This window comes from Kogia breviceps, chromosome 1, assembly GCF_026419965.1.
Source record: "Kogia breviceps isolate mKogBre1 chromosome 1, mKogBre1 haplotype 1, whole genome shotgun sequence".
NCBI classification, from domain to species: domain Eukaryota; kingdom Metazoa; phylum Chordata; class Mammalia; order Artiodactyla; family Physeteridae; genus Kogia; species Kogia breviceps.
The window spans coordinates 14,398,913-14,423,075 of record NC_081310.1 but is presented as its reverse complement, the minus strand read 5'-3'; the positions used below and the strand labels follow the sequence as shown (position 1 = coordinate 14,423,075).

The 24,163-nt window shown below is 34.3% G+C and overlaps 1 protein-coding gene across 1 annotated transcript in view; it reads left to right on the top strand.

The window, feature by feature from the left end:
- The window catches only part of USH2A (usherin), an 833,496-nt gene that overhangs the window by 225,936 nt on the left and 583,397 nt on the right, over window positions 1-24,163 (top strand). The window contains exons 15-16 of the mRNA XM_059039022.2: window positions 2,508-2,671; window positions 20,677-20,835. Coding sequence (XP_058895005.1) covers window positions 2,508-2,671; window positions 20,677-20,835 — 323 coding nt within the window. The remainder of the gene's footprint in view (window positions 1-2,507; window positions 2,672-20,676; window positions 20,836-24,163) is intronic.

The following is a 24,163-nucleotide window of genomic DNA, read 5'->3' as shown; positions in this document are numbered from 1 at the left end:
GAGATTTGTGATTTAAGAGACAGAAGCTAATTAACTTCTTTCCCATTCTATCCAGTAAACACTAAGTGATGTAAGGGCCCAAACAGAACTGTAATGGTAACCATAAGGAACTGGCCAATGAACATCACAAATTGTTTATCTATATAAATCTTGACAGATTACTCTGTATGAAATCCATTTAGCAAGTGAGGTTTTCCCATAAGGATGAAAAATGAAGATTTTAAACAGATTGCGGGAGAAGCCCTAGCTGTACCAGGAGAGTCAGTGTAATAAAGGTTTCTTTATATTAATATTACAAAAACCATTTATCCTCGCAAAATCAATATCACAATTCATCTCAGTTTGGTGTTTCTCTTTCTAAGCTTAAAATGTCTTTTCCTTCATTATGTATAATTTTGTTTCAATAAACGTGAAATGTATTTCATTTAGGAGATGCTCTTGAGGAAGGATAACCTATAAAATTACATCAAACTTGTAGCTTATCTGCTAGAGTGTCTTGGAAATGTTTAAAATTACATTTGAATGGCTGAGAAATTTACAGGAATCGTTTTACTTAAACCTTAATTACATAATTATCCCCAGCATCCTTTAGGCTAGAAACAAACTATAAGATTCAGAAAAGTCTCCTATGAACTTTATCCAGGTAAAAATCTCTCTTACTAAAGTCAAGCCATTATAAGAAGTCAGAGAAGTTGCATATAACAACGGCTGGGATAAAAAGACTATGAAATCAGGAAGAGTCACATTTAGTTACTCAAAACACTGCATGCTTTCCTAAGAACTGGTTTATTTATTCCATTTGGATTTGGAACGTAATATCCCATGTATATTGACAGAGCTGACTTGGAGTTAAGCATGTAGCAGTTAACGTGAAGAAAATAGATCTCCATCAAGGAAAGGAATTATATTATACACTGGAAACTATTACTCTAAATGTACTGTATGTAAAATGAATGTGATTGTCTCATGAGTGAATGGTAATAAAAGCTGAAATACTCAAGAGACACTTATTCATGAGTGGTGCAGTGATATATATATATGCATTGAGAGAAGCCTGTCTCTTATTGCTTATGCTTACCAATATTACATTAAAAGCCGACGAACAATATACTCTAAGTAATAGCATATAATGAAGTTAGGAGCAAATTAAATATTTTGTTGCTTCTGTAATTCCATTTTAATTTCCATGCATAATTTTTTTCAGATCTAATACTTAAACACCTAAACAAAATATCTATTTGAGATGGAGTTCTGCTGCAGTGTCTATACATAAAGGATACAGTATAGTTGTTTGGAGAGAAACATATCCTTTTATCATGACATAAAAAGGGCAAACTACAGTATAGTGGGTTTCAAGACAAACTGTACTTTATTTATTCCCAAGGTGATACTAGTCCATAAAACAAATTTGCAGCTTATTTAGCAGCCTTAGCTTTTATCGGCTTTTTTAAGCGTCTTGAATGATTACCCAGGAGATCACACCATAAAAGTTGCAGTGAGATGAAGTAACTCTATCCATCCAGCATCTTTATTAGAAAATATAGGGGAAGCCATACTTTTGTTTTAAATGCACCCTATGGAAAGTCTCTGTTTAAAGGTGGTAGTCTTACGTGTGCTGTTTTGCTTCTCTAAGGCTTCATGGTGCCAAAATTGCTTATCCTAATCTGTGACAGTGACATGGAGTGAGTGAATAATTCACTCTGAGGAAACAGGTCTTAGTTTCTACCATGGCAAAATGCCAAAACAGTGATTTTTACAATCAGCTTTGGGTCCAGGAAATCTAAGTCAAAATGAAGTTCTTTCATTATATTTATATGAATAGTATCTTTTCATAGATCAGAATAATTCTCTATTCTTTAATTATTTTGGGTGCATAAGATTAGTGCATAAAATAAAAAGTGAAATATAACATATATTAAAGCATCAACAGTATTTGAACATATCTTCCTCAAACTGTTTCCTTAGCAAAATGTAGTCTTTAGAAAACTATATAATTTTTACTCTTTATAAAACTGTAGGATTACAAGATTTTTAGGCGGAGCAATAATTATCATACCCAGTTTTGTATTTCACAGCTTAAGATACTTGAAGAGATAATTTTATGGGTATCTCATCTTAATTTGTAGCTGTCAGGAGAACTGCTTTTTTGAGGATGGAACGTTTACAGTGTTCTTAATTGCTAATTGTTGTTCTTAATTGTTCTTAAGTGTTCTTAAGTGTTCTATACTAGTTAGTATGGAAAATAAACCATAAGATGTATCATGGCATATAAAAAAGCAATATAACACTTTCTTGGCACTAATTAATGTACAAAGAGATGGCTTCATAGAGATTTTATCGTGAGTGGCATTTTGTTTTGTGTTGTATTTTGTGGTTTTTAGCTCAGGAATCCTTTTCAATATACTGGCTGAAACAGACTTTTATTCCACAATGTTATTGCTAGATGTAACTTACGCTGTGAATTACTAATCGAAATGTTATTCTCTTTGATGGTTTTGTCTTTTCAGATGTCAGCCTTGCAGTTGTCATCTCTCAGGAGCCTTGAATGAAACCTGTCACTCAGTCACTGGCCAGTGTTTCTGTAAACGATTTGTCACTGGCTCAAAGTGTGATACTTGTGTTCCCAGTGCAAGCCATTTGGATATCAACAATCCATTGGGCTGCAGCAAAAGTAAGTGAACTCTGGCCCAATACTGATATAGGAGGCAACGTCATGCAGGGCACTGTCTCCTTAATTCCTCTCTTTACCGAGAACTCATCAGAAAGGCTTAGGTACAATGTGGAGACTTTAAGTGAGAAATGGAAAAAAAATTACACTAAATGAAATTTGGGTTCTTTCCCTTGATTGGACCATTGAACCTGGTTATACGATTATCTTAGTAGCGGGAAATTTACAATAGTTTGCTGCAGTGGTATCACTAACAAGGTGACCAAAGTCCTGGTTTACCCTAGACTAAGGGTTTTCCCAGAATGTGGGACTTTCCAGTGTAAAATTTAGGACAACATTGGTTAAACCAAAATGAGTAGTCACCTCACCACATAAGAACATTTCCAGATAATTTCTATAGCAAATGGAAGATTATTGTGAGATTTATGTCCTTCCACCGCCCCCCCCCCATTGTAGAGACACTGTGCTACTATTAGTTGTTTGTTGATATTGTAGCAGTTATTATCATTATTTATCACCACACATTACTCCTGTATTTGATATTCCTGTCTTTCTACTTTAAGTTGCATTAGTTATTTCAACATCTCTCACATTTTTAACTCTTGGAAGCCAAAGGTTACATCATAGTGTCTTTTGACTTCTCAACACTATTCTCCAGGGCCTTGAATTGACTTCTCAAGGTCACTTGCAGCCCTACAATTTCATAGCATATTGATGAGTTCTTTGTATTTACTTCAAGATCATCTATCCTTACCTTTTCCAGAATTCCCAAGAAATGCCTGCTAAGAACATGTGGTAAGGAGCCCTTTATGATATATTGTACAATATGTCTCCTCCTTGAGGTGTCCTGAGATTGTCATGAGTCACAATGTTAGGAAATGCCACAAGTCTGGACAAATCATCATAAGTAAGCATGCTTGGAGCAGTGCTATCTATATTTAAGGAAGAGAGAGAAGTAATAAAATATTGGGGTCCACAGCAACTGTACTAGTTTTGGAAGTGGTGGAAAGCAAGATGTAGCTAATGATTAACAAGACATATTCAGCTTTTGTAGCTGTGTGTTTTATCTTCAGTATCCTGTGTTTCACTGGTCTTTCTGGATTTTAGGAAAAGTTAAATTGTAGGTACTTATGCTACTCTTGGGAAAGGACTATCACAATTGCCTTTGTGTATAAATACAGTCTAAACACCAATCTGGATTCATTGAACATTTAATTAATATCTGTTGTTCACTGATTAGCTATATAATTGATTGATTTGTGTGCAACAGAAATTCCAGCATATTTCTTTGGATGTCACTTATAGATCATCGTCTATAATAGAATTGTGACAGCTTTACATACCACATATGGAATCTTAGAGATTTTTTTGGATTGGTTCTGCCACTAATGCTGTATGAAAATATTGGCTTCTCCATTTTTTGCTACCTGTTCTTGAACCTGAGACACAGTCTAGGAATTACACCTCAGGCAAAAGTGGATGGTCAGGTCACTGGAAACCTGGCCTACATTTCTTAGTAGTGGTAAATGTTTACTTTTATGTTAAGATTTTTCTTCTCTGGGCTAAATATTTTTGGTCTGTCCCACTGCTTTCAATTCTTAATAGTTAAAAAACCTTGCATATTTATAATTACTCTTTTCTGGATATGTTCCTTTTGACTTTCTGTCTCTTTAAACTTGTGATCCTTAGTATTAAACACATTCCTCCAGCTACTTTTGGTGGTGTTTCTGCTGCTGTTGTTTTAGGTTGGGGTTTCACCATGTTTGCAAAACAAAGTCAGAAGCTTAGCATCAACAGAGGTAATTCATCTTAAAAATTAGACAGGATTCCTGCCTTTAAAGGAGCTCAAAACACAGTCAGTAAGAGTGATGGACGCAATGAGAATAGAAGGAAGTGAATGAGAGGCGCCAAGAGAGTGCCAATTGTGGGATGAACGTGAAGAGAGCTTCTTTCTGTCCTGTTCCACCTTGGTTTTCACATGGTCCTTGCTTTTTAATCCCAGCAACAGCTAGAGCAACCAGCTTCACAAAGATAGAATGCTATTGAAAGGAACGTAGTGCTATCTATTGTTGAAACTGTGAACTACCTCGGGCACATAGTTTTCTCTCTGTCCTGCTGATGTCAGGAATGTGTTTTCCTTGAAAAGTATCATGTTTCACGGTGCCCTTCTGTACAGTTTGGGAACCATGAGATTATAGTTATTATCTTTTCTACTTCCTTAGCCACTGAGAAAAGTTTAGCAATACCATCTGTGATTGGTTGTTTTATTTCTTTTTCTTTTATTGGGGTGGGGGGTACAGGGAGTGGAGGCAGGAATCCTAGGATATAAGTGCAGGGGAATTGAATTAAGGTAGTTAGACCTTCTCTCATAATATGCTTCCTTATTACGTGATTTAGTTCTTTCCTATGAATAATTATTTTATGCTTTTAAAATGATAGTCATTCTCTTTGATGTGGAGAGAGAGAAACAGAACGTGTATTACAGAGTTCTGCTTTCTGCATGCTTTCCTACTGAATGACATTCTACTTTGCCCTAAACTTCTGCTTCTGAACTTAACTAAACAAACAAGTAAACTGTATATATATATTCATAGCTCATTTGTGCTTAAATCTTTTTGATAATCAAATCACTTTTATGTTTATCCTTGGTTATTTATCCATCTTTTTATCATTCACATTTTTTATCTCGACTTTTCAGAGAGGATCTCATATCTCTCCTTTAAAAATATTTTCACTGTGGGCTTCCCTGGTGGCTCAGTGGTTGGGAGACCTCCTGCCGATGTGGGGGACGTGGGTTCGTGCCCCGGTCTGGGAAGATCCCACATGCTGTGGAGCAGCTGGGCCTGTGAGCCATGGCCGCTGAGCCTGTGAGTCTGGAGCCTGTGCTCCGCAAGGGGAGAGGCCACAACAGTGAGAGGCCCGCGCACCGCAAAAAAAAAAAAAATTTTACTGTGGTGAAATATACATAACATAAAATTTACCATATTAACCATTTTTAAATGTACAGTGCAGTTCAGTGATATTACTTTCATAATGCTGTACAGCCATCACTACCATCCGTCTCTGTAACTTCTTCTTGTGAATCTGAAACTCTATACCCATTAAACAATAATCCCCCTTTCCCACATTTTCCCCTAGCTCCCGGCAACCATAATTTTACTTTCTGTCTCTATGATTTTTAACAGTCTAAGGTACCTTATATAAGGAAAATCATAAAGTGTTTGCCATTTTGTTACGGGCTTATTTCGCTTAGCACATGTCCTCCAGGTTTATCCACATTTTAGCATATGTCAGAATTTCCTTCTTTCTAAAGCTGAGCCATATCCCATTACATGTATATACCACTGTTTGCTTATCCATTCATCTGTTGAGACACAAAGGTTGCTTCCATGCTTTAGCTTTTGTGAATAATGCTGCTACCATTCATCTGTCGAGACACATAGGTTGCTTCCATGCTTTAGCTTTTGTGAATAATGCTGCTATGAATGTGGGTGTACAAAGATCTCTTCAAGATTCTGATTTCAAGTCTATTGGGTATATACTCAGAAGTGGAATTGCTGGATCTTATGGTAATTCTATTTTTATTTTTTTTGAGGAACTGCCATACTATTCTCTATAGCAGCTTTACCATTTTACATTCTCACCAGCAGTGCACAAGGGTTCTGTTTTCTTTACCATTGCCAACATTATTTTTTTCTGTTTATTTATAGTAGCCCTCCTAATGTGTGTAAGATGGTATCTCATTGTAGTTTGGGTGTGCATTTTCCCAGTGAGTAGTGATATTGAGCATCTTTCCATGTGCTTATTGGTTATTTGTATATCTTCTTTGGAAAAATATCTATTCAAGTCATTTTCCCATTTTTTAATTGAATTTTTTTGTTGAGTTTTAGGAGTTCCATATGTATTCTGGGTATTTATTCCTTATCAGGTATATGATTTGCAACTATTTTCTTTAATTCTAAGGGTCACCTTTTTAATCTGTTGATAGTGTCTTTGGTGAACAAATATTTAAATTTTTGATGAAGTCCAATTTGTCCATTTTTTCTTTTGTTACTTGTGCTTTTGATATCATATGCAAAAATCATTGCCAAACTCAATGTCGTGAAGCTTTTGCCCTGAGTTTTTTCCTAAGAATTTTATAGTTTTAGGTCTTACATTTAGATTTTTGATCTATTTTGAGTTAATTTTTGTAAATGGTGTTAGATAAGGGTCAACTTCACTCTTTTGCATGTGAATATCCAGTCTTCCAAGCACTGTTTGTTGAAAAGACTCTTCTTCACCTATTGAATGGTCTTGACTTCCTCGTTGAAAATCATTTGACCATATATGTGAGTGTTTATTTCTGGACTCTCTCGTCTATTCCATTGATTTATATGTCTGTCTTTATGCTAGGACCACAAAGCTACTGTAGCTTTGTAGTATGTTTTGAAATCAGAAGGTGTATGTCTTCCAGCTTTGTTCTTTTTCAAGATTGTTTTGGCTATTTTGGGGTCCTTTAAGATTACATATGAATTTTAGGGTAAGTTTCCTGGGTCTACAAAAAAAACGTCATTGAAATTTTGACAAGGATTCCATTAAATCTGTATATTTCTTTGGGTAGTATTGACATTTAACAATATTAAATCTTCTAATCCATGAACAGGGGATGTGTTTCCATTTATTTATGTCACCTTTATTTCTTTGAGCAAAGTTTTATAGTTTTCAGTGTACAAATCTTTCACCTCCTTGGTTAATTTAATTCCTAAGTATCCTTTTCAATTCTGTTGTAAATAATTGTTTTCATAATTTCCTTTCCAGATTGTTCATTGTTAATATATAGAAATGCAACTACTTTTTGTTTGTTGACTTTGTATAATGCTACATTGCTGAATTCATTTATTCGTTCTAATGATTTTGTGTGTGTGTGTGTGTGTAATCTTCAGGGTTTTCTACATAAAAGATCATATTATCTGTGAACAAAGATAATTTTACTTTTTCCTTTTCAGTTTAGATACCTTTTATTTCTCTTTCATGCCTAAAATCTGGCTAGAACTTCCAGTACTATGTTGGGTTGAAATGGTGACAGCAGGAATCCTTGCCTTATTCCTGATCCTAGAGGAAAAGCTTTCGGTCTTCCACAATTGAGTGTGATATTTGCTGTAGGTTTCGCATACATGGATTTTATTATTTTGAGGTAGTTTCCTTCTTCCAGTTCATTTACTTTTTTATTTTGAAAGGGTGTTGAATTTTATCATATTGTTTCTCTGTGTCACTTGGGGTGATCATGTGGTTTCATTTTTCTTCAACCTCTTAATATGGTGTATTTCTTTTTCTTTTCTTTCTTTTTTTTTTTTTGTGGTACATTGGCCTCTCACTGTTGTGGCCTCTCCCGTTATGGAGCACAGGCTCTGGACACACAGGCTCAGTGGCCATGGCTCACGGGCCTAGCCGCTCCGTGGCATGTTGGATCTTCCCAGACAGGGGCATGAACCCATGTCCCCTGCATCAGCAGGCGGACTCTCAACCACTGTGCCACCAGGGAAGCCCTGGTGTATTTCTTTGATCAATTTATGTCTGTTGAAACATCTTTGCAATCCAGAAATAAGCCCCCTTGCTCATGGTGTATAATCCTTTCATTGTGTTGCTGAATTTGGTTTGCTAGTACTTTGTTGAGGATATTTGCATCAGTTCATAAGGGATATTGTTCTGTAGTTTTCTTTTCTTCTAATGTCTTTGTCTAGCTTTTGTATCAGGGTAATGCTGGCTTCATAAAATGAGTTAGGAAGTGTTGCCTCCTTTTCAAATTTTTGGAAAAATTTGAGAATAATTGGTACTAGTTCTTATTTTGTTTGATAGAATTCACCAGTTAATTCATCAAGTCTAGGGCTTTTCTTTGTTGCAAGATGTTGATTACTGATCCAATCTCTTTACTAATACAGGTCTATTCAGATGCTTTATTTCTTTGTGATTTAGTCTTGGTAAGTTTTGTCTTTCTAGGAATTGTCCATTTCATCGAGGTTATCCAGCTTGTTGATGTACAACATTAATAAAAGTACTTAATATCACTACACTGCACATTTTAAAATGGTTAATTTGGTAAATTTTATGCTTTATATATTTTACCACAATAAGATTATTTTAAGGAAAGCAATAAGAGCCTCTCTGATAATTAGAGATAACAAATGTGAATGACAAATAGATAGGTAAATAACCAAGAACGAACATAAAAGTGAGTAGAGTGTTAAGATTTAAACACAAATGAGCTATGAATATATATATTCGGGTCATCGTGAAGGACTCCCTTGTGTGTTTCTTGCAGAGCATGTCTAGTAGTAACAGACTCCCTCAGCTTTGTTTATCTGGAAATGTCTAATTTCTCCCTCACTCTTGAGGAATAGTTTTGCTGAGTGTAGAATTCTTAGTTGGCAGGGTTTGTTTTGTTTCTTTCTTTCTTATTTTTCATTTAGCACTTTGAATATATCAACCCACTGCTTTCTGGCCTCCAGAGTTTCTGATGAAAACTCTGCTTCTTAATGAGTATCCCTTGAATGTAGCAAGTCACTTCGGTCTTGCTTCTTTCAAAATTCTCTCTTTATCCTTGGCCTTTGAAAATTTGATTATAATGTGTCTTGGCGTTAGTTTTTTTTAAGTGTATTGGAGCTCATTGAGCTTCTTGGATTTTATATGCATATCTTCATATAATTTGGGAAGCTTTCAGGTATTATTTTTTCAAATATTCTCTCTGCCTCTTTTTCTCTTTCTTCTTCTCCTGAGACTTCTGCAATGCATATGTTTTTCCATTTGATGGAGTCCCACAGGTCCCTTAGGTTCTGTTCATTTTTCTTCAATTTATTTTCATTCTATTCCTCAGAATCAATGATTTCTATTTTTCTGTTTTCAAGTTCACTGATTCTCTCTTCTTGATCAAATCTGCCTTTGAATCCCTCTAGTGAATTTTTAATTTAATTATTGTAATTGTCAGCTCCAGACTCTCTTTTTGAATTCTTTTTGTTTTCTATTTCTTTATGATATTTCCATTTTGGTCATACATCATTTTTTTAACTTTCTCAACATCTTCCTTTAGTTTTTGAGTATCTTTAAGATAGTTGTTTTAAAGTCTCTGTCTAGTAGGTCTGCCATCAAGTCTTTTTTAGGGACAGTTTCTGTTTGTTTTTTTCTCCTAATGAGCCATACTTTCCTGTTTCTTTGTGTGCCTTGTATTTTCTTTGTTGAAAACTTCAAATTTGAATCTAACTCTAGAAATCATTTTCTCCCACTTTCTCAAGGTTTGCTGTTTGCTGTTATTGTTTTGGCTGTTATTTTTATTTTTATTTTTCATTGTTTTAGGCTCTTTCTGTATCAAGGATCAGTCTGAGGTATAAACTTTTGGTCTTCTCAGATCTTTTCTGCACCTGAACCTTTTCCTTGACATACATGGTCATTTTCTAATTTTCCTTGTATATGCTGTTGATTCTGAATGTCCTAGCCATTACTGTCTTCCTCCAGAAAAGGGGAAAAAGAGAAAAATAAAGATAACAAAGAGTGCTGACATTTAAAATTCTTCTTAGAGTCACTTTAAGCTCTGGGGTAGGAGTACTTGCAGCAGTGAGGATGGTTCAACTCTTGCCACCCTCATTTTTTGTCTGCAACTCTGTGATAAGAAGAATCGATCAACAATCAGAGCACATATTCCCAATATTTGGACAAAAGTGTCTTTTTTGCCCACCCTGGTTCCTGCAAGCTGTGTGCAAGCTGTTCCAGAAACGTGTACACAGCTGCCTGCCATGGAGCTGGAGATGAGAGATGGGTAGCTGCTACTGTGCTAAGAGCTGAAATTGATCAAAATTAACTGCAATTTACCATTTGAGCCTTCCCCTGGAGGTTACAAGCCTTCAATAGACTCCAGAGTTCCAAAATAGTTATATTAGACAGATTCTGTCAGTGCAGTTGTTGTCTACGTGGGGAAACAGCTTCCTGCTGTTCCTTATCCTGCCATTTTCCCTGAATTCTATATAGCTTTTCTTTTATTAACAGCTTTATTGAAGTATAATTTATATAGCATAAATTTAACGAGTTTAAATGTACAGGTTGTTGAATTTCAGTAATTTAGTGTTGCGCAAACATAACTATAATCCAGTTGTAGAATACTTCTATCACTTCAAAAGAGTTCCCTTTTACCCATTCTCAGTCAATTTCCACCTCCATTTATAGCCTCAAGTAACTAGTTATCTAGTTCTTGACACAATAATTTTGCCTATCTGAGAAATTTTATATAAATGAAATCATACGATGTTTAGATTTTTTCATCTGGATCCTCTCTCTTAGCACTGTATTTTTGAGATTCATCCATATTGTTATTTTTCTCAGTAGTTTATTCCTTTTAATTGCTGAGTAAGATACCATTTACTACATTTTGTTTATCCATTGATCATTTGTTGAATATATAGATTGTTTCCAGTGTTTATCCATTATGAATAATGCTATCATGAACACATGGGTACAAGTCTTTGTATGGACATAAGTTTTTATGTCTCAGGTATATCTAAGAGTGTAGCAAGTATATGGTGAGTGTATTTTGAACTTTTCCAGAAACTTTAAAACTTTTTACCATCATGGCTATACTGTTACATTTCTACCAACAATTTTTGGAAGATCTAGTTTCTCTATGGCCTTATTGGCATTAACCATATATTATTACGGTCATTTTATGTGTGTATAGTATCTCATTGTAGTTTGTAATTTGCATTTTTTGAATGACTAATGCTTTTGAGCACCTTTACATAGTTTTATTTACCATTCTTGTGTTTTCTTTGGCAAAGTGTTTTTCACACATTTTGCCCATGTTTCAATTGAGTTGCTTATCTTCTTATTGAGTTAAAGAATTCTTTATATACTTGAGATACAATTTGTAAATATTTCCTTCCATTTTGTGTATTATTTTAAAAATTTTCTTAATGGTATGCTTTAAAATCCAAGAGCTTTAAATTTTGATGAAGTGTTAAGTTACAAAAGTTAATTTTTTGGATCATATGTTTTTGCATTCTATCTAAGAAATTTTTGCTTGACCCAATGTAGCAAAGATTTTTTTCCTATGTTATCATCTGAAAGTTTTGTATTTTTAGCTTTTACATTAGGTCTATAAAACATTCTGAATTAATTTTATGTATGGTGTGATGTAAGCACCTGTGTTCTTTATTTCATTTTTATTTTTTGACACATAGATATTCAAACATTCCTGTAACATATTTTTGAAATGATTATCCTTTCCTTATTAAGCTGCCCAGGTGTCTAGGCTAAAAACCAACTGACTCCATGGCTAACATTATACTCATTGTTGAAATACTAAAAGCTTTTCTCCTCACATCAGGCACAAGACAAGGATGCCCACTTTTGTGACTGTTTTTCTACATTGCACTAGAAGTTCTAGCCAGAAAAATTAGACAAGAAAAAGAAAAAGGCATCCAAATTGGAAAGAAGTAAAGCTATCTCTATTTGCAGATGACACGATCCTATATAGAGAAAATCTCAAAGAATTCACAAGAAAGCTACTAGAACGAATAAACAAATTCAGCAGAGTTGCACGTTACAAATTAAGGTCTTTGACCTTAATTTAATAAATTAATAATGTTAAGGTCTTTGACCCATTTTTTAATCAGGTTGTTTGTTTTCTTATTGTTGAGTTTTAAGAATTCTCTGTGTATTTTGAATAACAGTCCTTTATCAGATATGTCTTTTGTGAATATTTTCTCCAGTCTCTGGCTTATCTTTTCATTTTTTTAATATTGCCTTTCACAGAGCAGAAATTTTTGATTTTAATGAAGTCAAGCTTATGAGTTATTTCTTTTTGGATCATGCCATTGGTGTCATATCTAAAAAGTCATCCCCAAACCCAAGGTTATCTAGATTTTTCTCCTTTGCTATCTTCTGGGAGTTTTATATTTTAATTTAGGTTTGTGATCCATTTTGAGTTGATTTTTGTGAAGGGTGTGAGGTCTATGTCATGATTCATTTTTTTGTATGTGGATAGACAGTTGTTCCAGCACCATTTGTTGAAAAGTGCAATTGATTTTTGAATATTGTTGCTGTATCATGTTATTCTGCTAAATTAACTTATTATGTCTAGTAGGATTTTGGGGGGAAGGGAATTCTTTAGAAATTTGTATATACATGATCATGTAGTCCATGAACATCAACAATTTCACTTTCTTTCCATTTATATGCTTCTAATTTCTTTTTCTTGTTTTGAGGACTTAATAGAACCTCCAGTTCAATGCCAAATAGAAATACTGGGAACAGACATCCTTGCCTCATTCCTGATCACAAAGGCAACCTTCAGCATTTCCCCACTAAGTATAATATTAACTGTAGGTTTTATGTAGATGCCCTTCATGGGGTTAAGAAGGTTCCCCGCGATTTCTATTTTATTTAGAGGATTTTTTGTTTTTGTTTTTAAATCATAAGTAGGTATTGGATTTTGTCAAATGCTTTTGATGCTTCTATTGAGATGATCAGATAATTTTTGTCCTATATTTTATTGACATGATATGTTAAATTAATTGATTTCCAGAGAATAAATCTTTAATTCCAGAGATAAATGCCAATTACTTGTAGTAACTAATTCTTTTTACATATTTAGATATAGTTCTGGCTTGTTAATATTTTATTAAGATACTTTTATCTGTTTTTTTGAAAGACTTCTATTGGATTTGTATCATTTTTTTCCTTACATGTTTGAGAGAACTCACCAGTGAAACACATGGACTTGGATTTTCTTTGTGGGATTTTAAATTGAATTTCTTAGTATAGGTCAAGTTAGATTTTATATTGTTAGCCAGTTTTTATAATTTGTGTCTTTCTAAAAATTCTTAGTTTCCTGAAGTATGAAGCTTGGATAATTTATTTTAGATTTTTTTCCATTGTATACATTTTTATATATGCATTTCTTTTAATATATGCATTTAATATACTATACATTTCCCTCTAAACACTGCTTTTGCTGCATCATACAAATTTTGATAAATTTTATTTTCATTTTCATTTAGTTCAAAATATTTTAAAATTTCTCTTGAGACTTCTTTTTTGGTACATGTGTTATTAGAAGCATGTTGTTTAATCTCCAAATATTTATGGATTTTAAACTTATTTTTCTGTTATTGATTTCTAGTTTAGTTCTATTGTAGGATGAGAATATACTTTCAATGATTTTTATACTTTAATATTTTTAAGGTGGATTTTTTGTTCCGTCTTGAATGTTTCATGTGAACTTGAGAAGAATGTGTATTAGGTGGAATAGTCTATAAAAGACAGTTAGATGAGTTTGGTTCAGTGTTTTTCAGGTCAGCTGTATCCTTACTGATTTTCTGGCTGCTGAATCTCTCAATTACTGAAACAGTGGTGTAGAATTCTCTAATTTTAATAGGATTTATCTATTTTTTTGTTGCACTTCTGTCATGTTTTGCTTCAAATATTTTGATATTCTGTTTTTAGGTGCATTCTATTCTTGAGCTTTGGCCACTTTTTCATTATTTAATGCTCCTCATTTTTCCCTGATAATTTTTCTGGTTTTGAGGTCTGAAATGAATATAGCTACTCCAGCTTTCTTTTGGTTTGTTAGCATAGTATATTTTTCTCATTCTTTTATTCTTACCATATCTTTTTCTTTTTATTTAAGTTGGGTTTCTTATAGATCACATATTGGTGGGTCTTGTTCTTTTATCCATTCCATCAGTTTCTGTCTCTTAATTATTGAATTTTCGCCATTCACATTTAAGGTAATGATTGATATACCTAGAAGTGGAAATGTGGGCCACATGTTAACTCTATGTTTAAACTTTTGAAGAACAGACAAACTGTTTTCCAAAGTAGCTGTTTCATTTTCATTCTCACCAATATGTATAAAGTTTCCAATTTCTCCACGTCCTCAGCGACACTAATTATCTGTCTTTTTAATTATAACCATTGTAGTGGTGTGAAGTGTTCTCTCACTGTGGTTTTGGTTTGCATTATCCTGATGACTAATTATGTCAAGCATCTTTTCATGTGCTTTTTGGCTCTTTGGGTATGGTCTTTGGAGAAATATCTGTTCAAGTAGTTTTATCATTTTTAGTGGGTTATTTGTCTTTATTACTGAGTTGTAATTGTTTTTTATATGTTCTAAGTACAAGTCCTTTATCAGCTATATGATTTGCAAATGTTTTCTCCAATTCTGCAAGTTGTCTTTAAATTTTCTTGATGGTGTCATTTGAAGCATAGTAGTTTTTAATTTTGATGAAGTCCGATTTATCTGTTTTTTCATTTGTTGCTCATGCATTTATGTCATATCTATGAAACCACTGCCAAATCCAAGGTTATGAAGATAAGCAAACCCTTATGTTTACTGCTAAGAGTTTTATACTTTTAGCTCTTACACTTAGATCTTTGATCCATTTTGAATTAATTTCTATATATGGTGCTAGTTAAGGCTCCAGGTTCATTCTTTTAAATGTGGCTATCCTAGCTAGTGGGAAGCAGCCACATAGCACAGGGAGATCAGCTCGGTGGTTTGTGACCACCTAGAGGGGTGGGATAGGGAGGGTGGGAGGGAGAGAGATGCAAGAGGGAAGAGATTTCTAGTTTTCATAGGGCTAGACTGCTAACAATGAATTCTGTTAGATTTTTTAAAAATTATTTGAGAATATCTTTATTTAACTTTTACTTTTGATGAGTAATTTTTTCTAGACATAGAGTTCTTGGTACCAACTATACTTTTTTCTTTGGGGACTTTAAATGTGTCATTCTACTACCTTCTGGCCCCTTTTGTTTCGGTAAACCTTTAATTGTATTTCCCTTCAACTGTGTTATGAGTTGTTTTTCTCTTACTGCTTTCAAGAGTTTGTCTTTTTCTTTCACCAGTTTGACTACACTATGTCTAGGTCTGAATCACTTTGTGTGTATACTACTTGAATTCATTATGCTTTTTGGAATTGGAGGTAAGTGTTTTACATTGAATTTGGACAGTTTGAGCCAAAATTTCTTCAAATATTTTTTTCTCCTTTCTCTGTCTTTTCTCTCCTTTGTGGTTCCCATTGCACATATGTTGACGCATTGTACATATGACATTTACTCACAGATCTCTGAGGCTGCTTTCACTTTTGTTAAATTTTTTTCTCTGTTCTTTGGATTAGATAAATCATATTGTTGTATATTTAAGTTCCATCTGTTGCTTTATATCAAGTTTACTGATTCTTCTTTCATTTCAAATCTGCCTTTGAGCCCTCTCTAGAGAAGTTTCCATTTTAGTTATTATACTGTTCAACTCTGGTTTTGGTGTTTTTATACACTCTCTTTCTCTGTTGAAATTCCCTTTTTGTTGAAACACAATTTTCATATTTTTCTTTAATTTTTAGAACACACTTATAATAGTTGCTTTGGCTTTCAAAGGTAGACATTATCATCTTCTTATTATAAATAAGAAAAGGGTCAGAGCATCCAATTGAAATTTGACTGCAATCATACAATTACAAAAGTTCCCAAGCTGGGATGTAATTCCAAACTGATGGATGTAGTCACAATATTATACTTTCCTTCCTTAAAAAAGAGTCTTATACAAAGACCATTCTTGGCAATTTTGATTAATGACTGTATGACCATTTTCTCAGACTCCTACTTTCAGCACATAAAAGTGGGTTCAAGTTATCCCATGCCCAGGATTTCAAAATATTTATTCTTAGAGTGGTATTGAACTATCTAAACCTTCAGATCTTTGAAAATTCTCATTAAATGTCAAACAAGCACTATTCATTCACACTGTGAAGTCAGACAAGGTTGTGGTTAGAGATGGTCATAAAAAGTAATCAACTTTAAACATATGAAAGAGCCTATGTGTGTATATATGTGTATGATTGTGTTTGTTGTTAGGAAATTTTCACATAATGCAAATCATTTTCTACATCCTTTGACATGGGACTGAAATATCTATCTCTCTTTCAATCATCCCAAAAGTATTTTGCCATCTTAGAAAATAGTTTGATGGTCAGTTTTGATTTCTCTAACTCTGAAATCTATTGTGTTCCTGAGAGCATGCAGAGTTTTAGATGTAATCACTAATATTCACTAAAAAACATTAAATTGCCATGGATTACAAGGCTCTTTGAGAGTGCTGTACATGAGACAGTTTATGAATCTTTGAAGTTCCACTAAGAATAACAGGATTTAGAGCCCTAAATTAAAATTCACTGAAAGATCAAATGTACTGTCAGTATTCAACCAACCAGAGTGACCACAGCAAAATATGGCAAATCATTGAATTCAAAAATATAAGGTGCTGTTTGGAAATAATTCTCTTTTCATGTGTCATTTTGAGATTGTTATTACTCACTGTCCTATATCTAAATAGGCATATGGACAGTTAGAATTTTAACATAACAATGAAAAGCCCCTCCAAAAAAAAGATAAAGGGAAAGAGTGAGAATGTATCTAGGTTGAATATTTTTCTTGAAAAATGTGACATCAATATTATCTACCATAGGTTTAGAGGCATTGTCTTTAGGAAGCCTGTGCATAAGATATGGAATTTTATATATTTCAAATTCAGTGCTCTTGATATACTTTCTTAAAATGCTGTTGTTGGATTATATCATGTCTTTAAAATGGAGTATATCATTTGTGAGTACTGATGAATTAGTAATAGCTCTCAGTTGAAAGTCTTTGCCTGGTGTGTTAGGAGAACTTCACGTTACTACTCCATGCTTGTCACTCTGCTCTGTTCCCCAAGATTCTGTATGTTCTGTGTCAGCAGGCTCTCTTGCCCCCTGACTTTTGGTTGGCTTCAGCTACAAGTAGGAACCTTCTAGTCATCTGGAGGAGGGCTGGCAGAAAAGGGAAGTCAGAACATTTAATCCCCAGCTCCCTGTCTCAGTGTAAGAGTGGCCTTGAGCTGGCTCTGTCCTTCAATGAGTGGTCAGATGATGCTCTTCACACATCCCTTTCTGTCCCTGAGTGCTGTGCCCCTTCAAGCTAGGGATAATGTGTGAGAAAAAGTTAACATAGAAGGCCTGAATGCTTGTCTTTAGAAAGACCTGCTTACAAAGTTGGCCTTTGGCTGGCATCTGGGATTTGGATTTTGTGATGGCTCCCACCATCCTCAGAATTGTTAAGAAAGGCTTACTGTCCCTTAAATTTTGTACAGATTACATGGTTTATGCTTGTTGGGCTGCAACTCACAGGAAATACTGGCCTCCATTTCCCCAGTTTTGAGACCAAAGAAGGAGTCAGGAGTCAATGACAGAGACATGAATGATCTAATGGATGGGGAAGCTTACATGTCTGAAGCAAGGTCCTGGAGTGACACCCCACCATATGCAGGGGAGAGTGGGCAGGAAATGGCTGTAGGCTTCACTGGGGGGTGGGAGGGATTGCCAGTTATAGGGGGAATTACCTCTGGCTGGCCCTTCGGTTACCAAGGAAACCAGCAGTGGGCCACACCCTTCACTGCCTCTGATAAGAACAATCATTAGCTGTGACCTGGGGCAAGTATGTAGGAAGGTCAGCCCTGTGAGTAGGGTGTAGGTGAAGCAGGCACTGATTGAGCAGGGGATGCACAGAGAGCAAGAGAACAGCCCTCCTGAGTGGCCTGACCATACAATGCTTAACACCTGCTTTCTTTCTGGGAGTTTGGAATTTTGGTGTGTGCCAGGCAGAGGCTGCCTACATGAACAGTCCCCAGTATAAACACTGGGCACTGAGTTTCTAATGAACTTCTCTGGTTGGCAACATTTCACATGTGTTTTTATATGTTGCTAGGGAAATTAAGCCCATCCTCTGTGACTTGAAGCTTGTGCCTGGTTTCCCCCAGACTTTACCCATGTACCTTTTCCCTTTTTTGATTGTACTCTGTATCCTTTTGCTGTAATAAATCTTACCCATGAGTAGGACTATATGATGAGTGAATGAATTTCTAGTGAATCATTGAGCCTGGGATTGGTCTTGACCCGTGTCAATAAGTAGTAAAAGAGCTCTGCTGTTTCCATACCCCAGAGTACTGCTCCATGTCTTTTGATTCCTTTACATTCTGCCCACCCTTTTGAAAATAGTTTCTTTATTAAGCTCTTTATTAAATCATTTGAATGTGCCCCTTCTTTTCTTCTGAAACATTGACTATCACCTAGTGACTGCAGATATTTCATATAATAATATTGATAATTGATCGATTCATGATTGATTCATGATTTAAAATTTTTTTCTCAACAGAAAGATTAACGGTTTACAAAGTAAATTAACACAGCAAACTGTGCCTTTGTCATTTTATTCAATGAGAAAGTCCGATTAGATGTTGCTTCTCTAAATGGATGAAGGGTTATGCATCTTAAACCAGAGGGGGGTAAATAAACTGGTGGTTGATTGCCCTTAAAATGTAGTTAGACATTGTTTTTCTCCTTTACCTTTATATCTTCTGGGGAAAAAATGTAGACTGATTCTCCAAAATAGGGAGACTATGAAAAATATAGTGATAGGAAACAATGTGTTCATAGTATATATTTATACTATAAAAAATATCACTAAAATAGTGAGATGAATGCTCTTATGTGCCTGATGGAAGCAAACGTATTATCTCTAACAATCACAGCATTTTTTATTTTATTTTATTTTTTTTGTGCTATACAGCAGGTTCTTACTAGTTACCTATTTTGTGTATATTAGTGTCTATATGTCAATCCCAATCTCCCAATTCATTCCCCCCTGCCCTGCTTTCCCCCCTTGGTGTCCATATGTTTGTTCTCTACATCTGAATCACAACACTTTTTAAATTGAAGTATAGTTGATTTACAGTGTTTTGTTAGTATCAGGTGTACAGCAAAGTGCTTCAGTTATATATATATATTTATATACTTTTTCAGATTTTTTTCCATTACAGATTATTACAAGATATTGAATATAGTTCCCTGTGCTAGACAGTAGGTCTTGTTTATCTATTTTATGTATAGTAGTGTGTATCTTTTAATCCCAAACTCCTAATTTATCCCTTCTCCCCCTTCCCCCCCCAATTTCCCCTTTGGTAACCATAAATTTGTTTTCTATGTTACAATCACAGCATTTTTAACAGGTGTTATAAACAGTCATAGCAACTCTAACAGGTGCTTGGTGTTCACATAGTACATTTAATTTGTTTCTTGCTAATATTTAGACTATTTAACATCCTTAGCATCCACAGCTATTTGTATCACTAGCTATTATTCTTTCTTTTACACTATGCTCTGTGAAGCAAGATGAAGCATTGTGTTTAATGGAATGGAAAACTTCCTTTTAAAAAATCCAAAAATTACAAGACTTATTTCAAGTTGCAACACAATTTATGTGTATCAGCTTTTCATTAAGTAGAAAATAAATATTATGCATCCTTGGATAGTTTCTCTGAAAAATTCAAAGAAAGAGGTGGAGAGTTAGAGAAATACTATATGTTTTCATTTATGTGTGGAATCTAAAAAAAAATGAACAAATAGAACAAAACAGAAACAGACTCACGGATACAGAGAACAAACTAATGGTTGCCAGAGGGGAGGTGTGGAATGGGTGAAATCGGTGAAGGGGATTAAGCAGTACAAACTTCCAGTTACAGAATAAATAAGTCATGGGGATGTAGTGTACAGCACAGGGAATATAGTTAATAATGCTGTAATAACTCTGTATGGTGCATTAACTATACAAGTATCAAATCACTGTATTATATACCTGAAATGAATATAATATTGTAAGTCAACTGTACTTCAGTAAAAAAGAAGTCCTTATGTAAACTTTTGTGGTTTTTTTCCCCCAACCATATTTATGTCAGCTGCATTGACCTACAAATGTATTTTATGTTTATAGATAAAAAGCTTTGTTTTAGAGAACTCATGATGTATACCCTTTGTTTATTAATGTCTCGGTAAACCACATGTCTTCTTGATAAAGTAACCCTGAATCAGAAAGACCTCTTTGCTGGATATCTTACTTCAGTTTACTTGTGTCCTTATTGATTGCCTTTGCTGATACATGCTCTCTCGATTGTAATTTAGCTCCATCCCAGCAACCTCCACCCAGAGGACAAGTTCAAAATTCTTCTGCTATCAGTCTTTCCTGGAGTCCACCTGATTCTCCAAATACCCACAGGCTCACTTACAGTTTATTCAGGGATGGTTTTGAAATCTACACAGTTGAAGATCAGTACCCATACAGTAAGTTTCAAGGTTTGGTGATGGAAAGAGGTAATATTCTGAAAATTGATACATTAGTTAAGTTCTTTGACATTGAGGGGACATGTTGTTGTCTAGCATGGAGTGTTTCAGCAGAGAGAGAATTACAAATCTCACTAGTAATCAAAGAAATGCAGTGAAGATGAGATGCTTATTATTTGTTAAGACACGAATGCTTATCAAAGCCTCAAAGATGAAAACAAATTACCCTTTCCAGGATTAATGAGGGTATGGAGAAGCTAGAACTTACATAAACGGCTGGGCTATCTGTGAGGGTTCATTAGTATGACTTTTCATGTGGGATAACTTGTTAAAATATATGAGAAACCTTCCCCTTTTGCAAACCATTTGACTCAGCAAACCTACTTGAGAAAATGTATCTCAAATGAATAGTCATAAAGGGACACCAAATCACAAAATATGTCCAAACCTGCACTATTTGTAATTGCAAAATATTGGAAAAAGTCAGACATTCAAAAAACTTTCAGTAAATTATGGTACATGACATAATAGAATCTGGTGCATTATTAGGTAAATTGTAGAATATGTTCACCTATAAAGTGCTATCTTAGTTTAGTTATTAATGAATGGGAAATGTCCATGAAATACTGTTTAAGGTAACTAAAAGATATTAAAATAATCTATGAATTATATTTTAATTTAAAATATATAAAAATACTGGAAGACTTACAACAAACTGGTCTATCATTTTTCTGGGTATAAGGATTATAGAAAATTTATCAAATATTTCTATTATAAGGGGTTCACATTTTAAATTCTCAGGTTGAAAAATGGACTTTTCAAAAAGGGAAATCAGAGTCCTAACATTCAAGCAAATAGTATAATTATATGCGTACATTGCCCTTTCCACAGAGGTAAAACCCAGCAACATGGAACTAAATTGAGAGAAGAAAGATGTGAACAAACCATGAAGACTATCTTTGTACCTGTAACTATTATGAAGATTTTGAAGGAGCTTGTAGAAATCAAACTATTTAGACCCATTATCTTTAAAAACATTTACTCAGATGTTTTAGGATACTTTTTCCCTAAAGACAGAAGGAAAACTTGGAAATTTTCTTCCAGCCCTGTCTTCTCTGATGTTTGCTTTGCTCATGTGTAGCTACAAGCTAGTTTAAGAAACTAGTTTAAGAAACATTGGAACAGTGATTCCAATTCAGGTTTCCATGGTGTTCTCTTTGTTTAAGACCCAGTTTTCCAAATTCTAGTTTAACATGATTAATTAATTAGAAAAGTATATAAAGCTATGTAAAAACACTGAAGTTCCATAATCTTTCTGAAAATGATTAGGAAGGTGCCTTGTTTTGACATATTGATCGGCGTTACAACTTTTGCATAGCATACAGTTGTGTTTTGTATATATTATAGTAGGTTACATTTTGCACCCAGTTCTGTATGACTTATGTCATTACATTCAGTACTTTGTGTTAACTCTAAATGTCTCTTCAGTACTCCTAGTCTTCTTTGAAGTTAATGGAAGCTCTGAACTTTATAATGCAGATTGCAAAGGGAAAGGAACATCTGTCTACATCTGCCATGTTGGCAAAGCATCCTAAAAACCTGCTACTAGAATGTTTATTTTCTTCCAAATATCAGCATGATCCAGGTGTCCTGAAACTTAAGTTTTTGTGATAGAAGAAGAGAGAGTTATTAAAATATTGAAAGTGATTTTGAAGATGACACTATTACTGGTTGAATTATTTCTTAAGTTGTATATTAGGGTCACTCTATTTTTCCATATAGGTTAATTCAATAGTAAAATTAAACCTCGATTATACCCTTCAACCCAGAGGCATGTTTTACATAGTAACATATAGTGATCTATTTTATAGAACGTTACGTGTGAGTACAGCACTCTGGCTCTTTTTCATGATTGCACTAATATAGAATCCAAATAACAGTCTCTTACATAATACATGTGTGCTCGTTCACTAATCAGAAATTTATATAATCCTATTAAACAGGTATTATTTCTTAAATCCTTATTTTTCATTAAAAAAATGCCACTTCTGGCATTTCTTGACAATCACTATAATTAATGATATGCAAATTATCTGCATGATGGCATTTGAACGGTAAGCACAATTGGTTAATGCTGTCAGAATTTTGTATCATTCTAATAATACCCTCATGTTTATTACTCTATTTCCAGTGTGTGGATAGCATGCGTAATATGAAGAGGAAACAGTACTTATATCCAGTCGGATGAACACAAATCTTTGGGTTAAATAAAGGCATTTGTAATTATAGGTGGAAAATCGTTGAACGTTTCAAAGAAAATTAATAGTGTGTCTTCCAAGCAAGTTTGACCATTTGGTTGAGACCATTATAGATTTCCTTGTTAGAATAAAACTTTTCCTAGCTGGCCTGATGCACTAAGGGATTCTCCAGGGCAGTAGTTTCCAACCTAAGATCATAACACACCAGTATTTTCATTTTTAGAGCTTGCAAATTATTTGATCTTAGTAATACCTTCTAATAATGATGGAATAATTTTAAAGTTTATAAATAACTTTTTAAAAGGAAGTTAAGTTATAGTCAGTGGTTTCCCTAGGTAACATTTCACTCATTTTGCATCCTAATTAGTTTTCAAGAGTAGAAGAGAAAGGTGTAAGTTAGCACAGTGGGGGTTGTACATAATCAGCACCTAATATTATCTCCCCTGCAGCCACAATTAGGGTTGCCAATAGGTATTTTGTGTGTTATAGGGGTGAAGAGAACAGCTATTGTAGGAAATAGCACACTTTTGATAGTATTGAAGTTTTAAGGGGTGGTCAGTAAATCATATTATTTTTTCCTACTTGATTGTGAAACTAAAGGGGAACTAGACATAAGGATTCCATCTATAAGATGGAAATGAAAAATAAAAATCATCATCATTATTAATAGAAGCCCGATTGGAGAATATACCTTTTCTCCTGCAGGAAGACAGATTAGAAAAGAAATCAGTGGGCTGAGGATGCTTTGCTTTTTTTTCCTCTCAAATTCACAATCAGTTAAATCTTTCCTCCTTTGGGTCACCATGAGTGGGGGGATAGTCCTTAAATGTTACTACAGGGAAATGCTTTCACAGGGAAACTAGAGGAAGATTATTTCTACGTGTGACCATTGCTTACGTCACTAGGGACATTAACATAGTTTAAGATGAGAGTTTTAGACAACATTGTATCTTAGTGAACTCTGGGATTTCATTTCTACCTTTAATGTCATTATCATTTATTATTCTATACCACATTAAAGGATCAATGTAACAAGGGTAAGATGGTTCAGTTACCTCTGAGAGAAATAA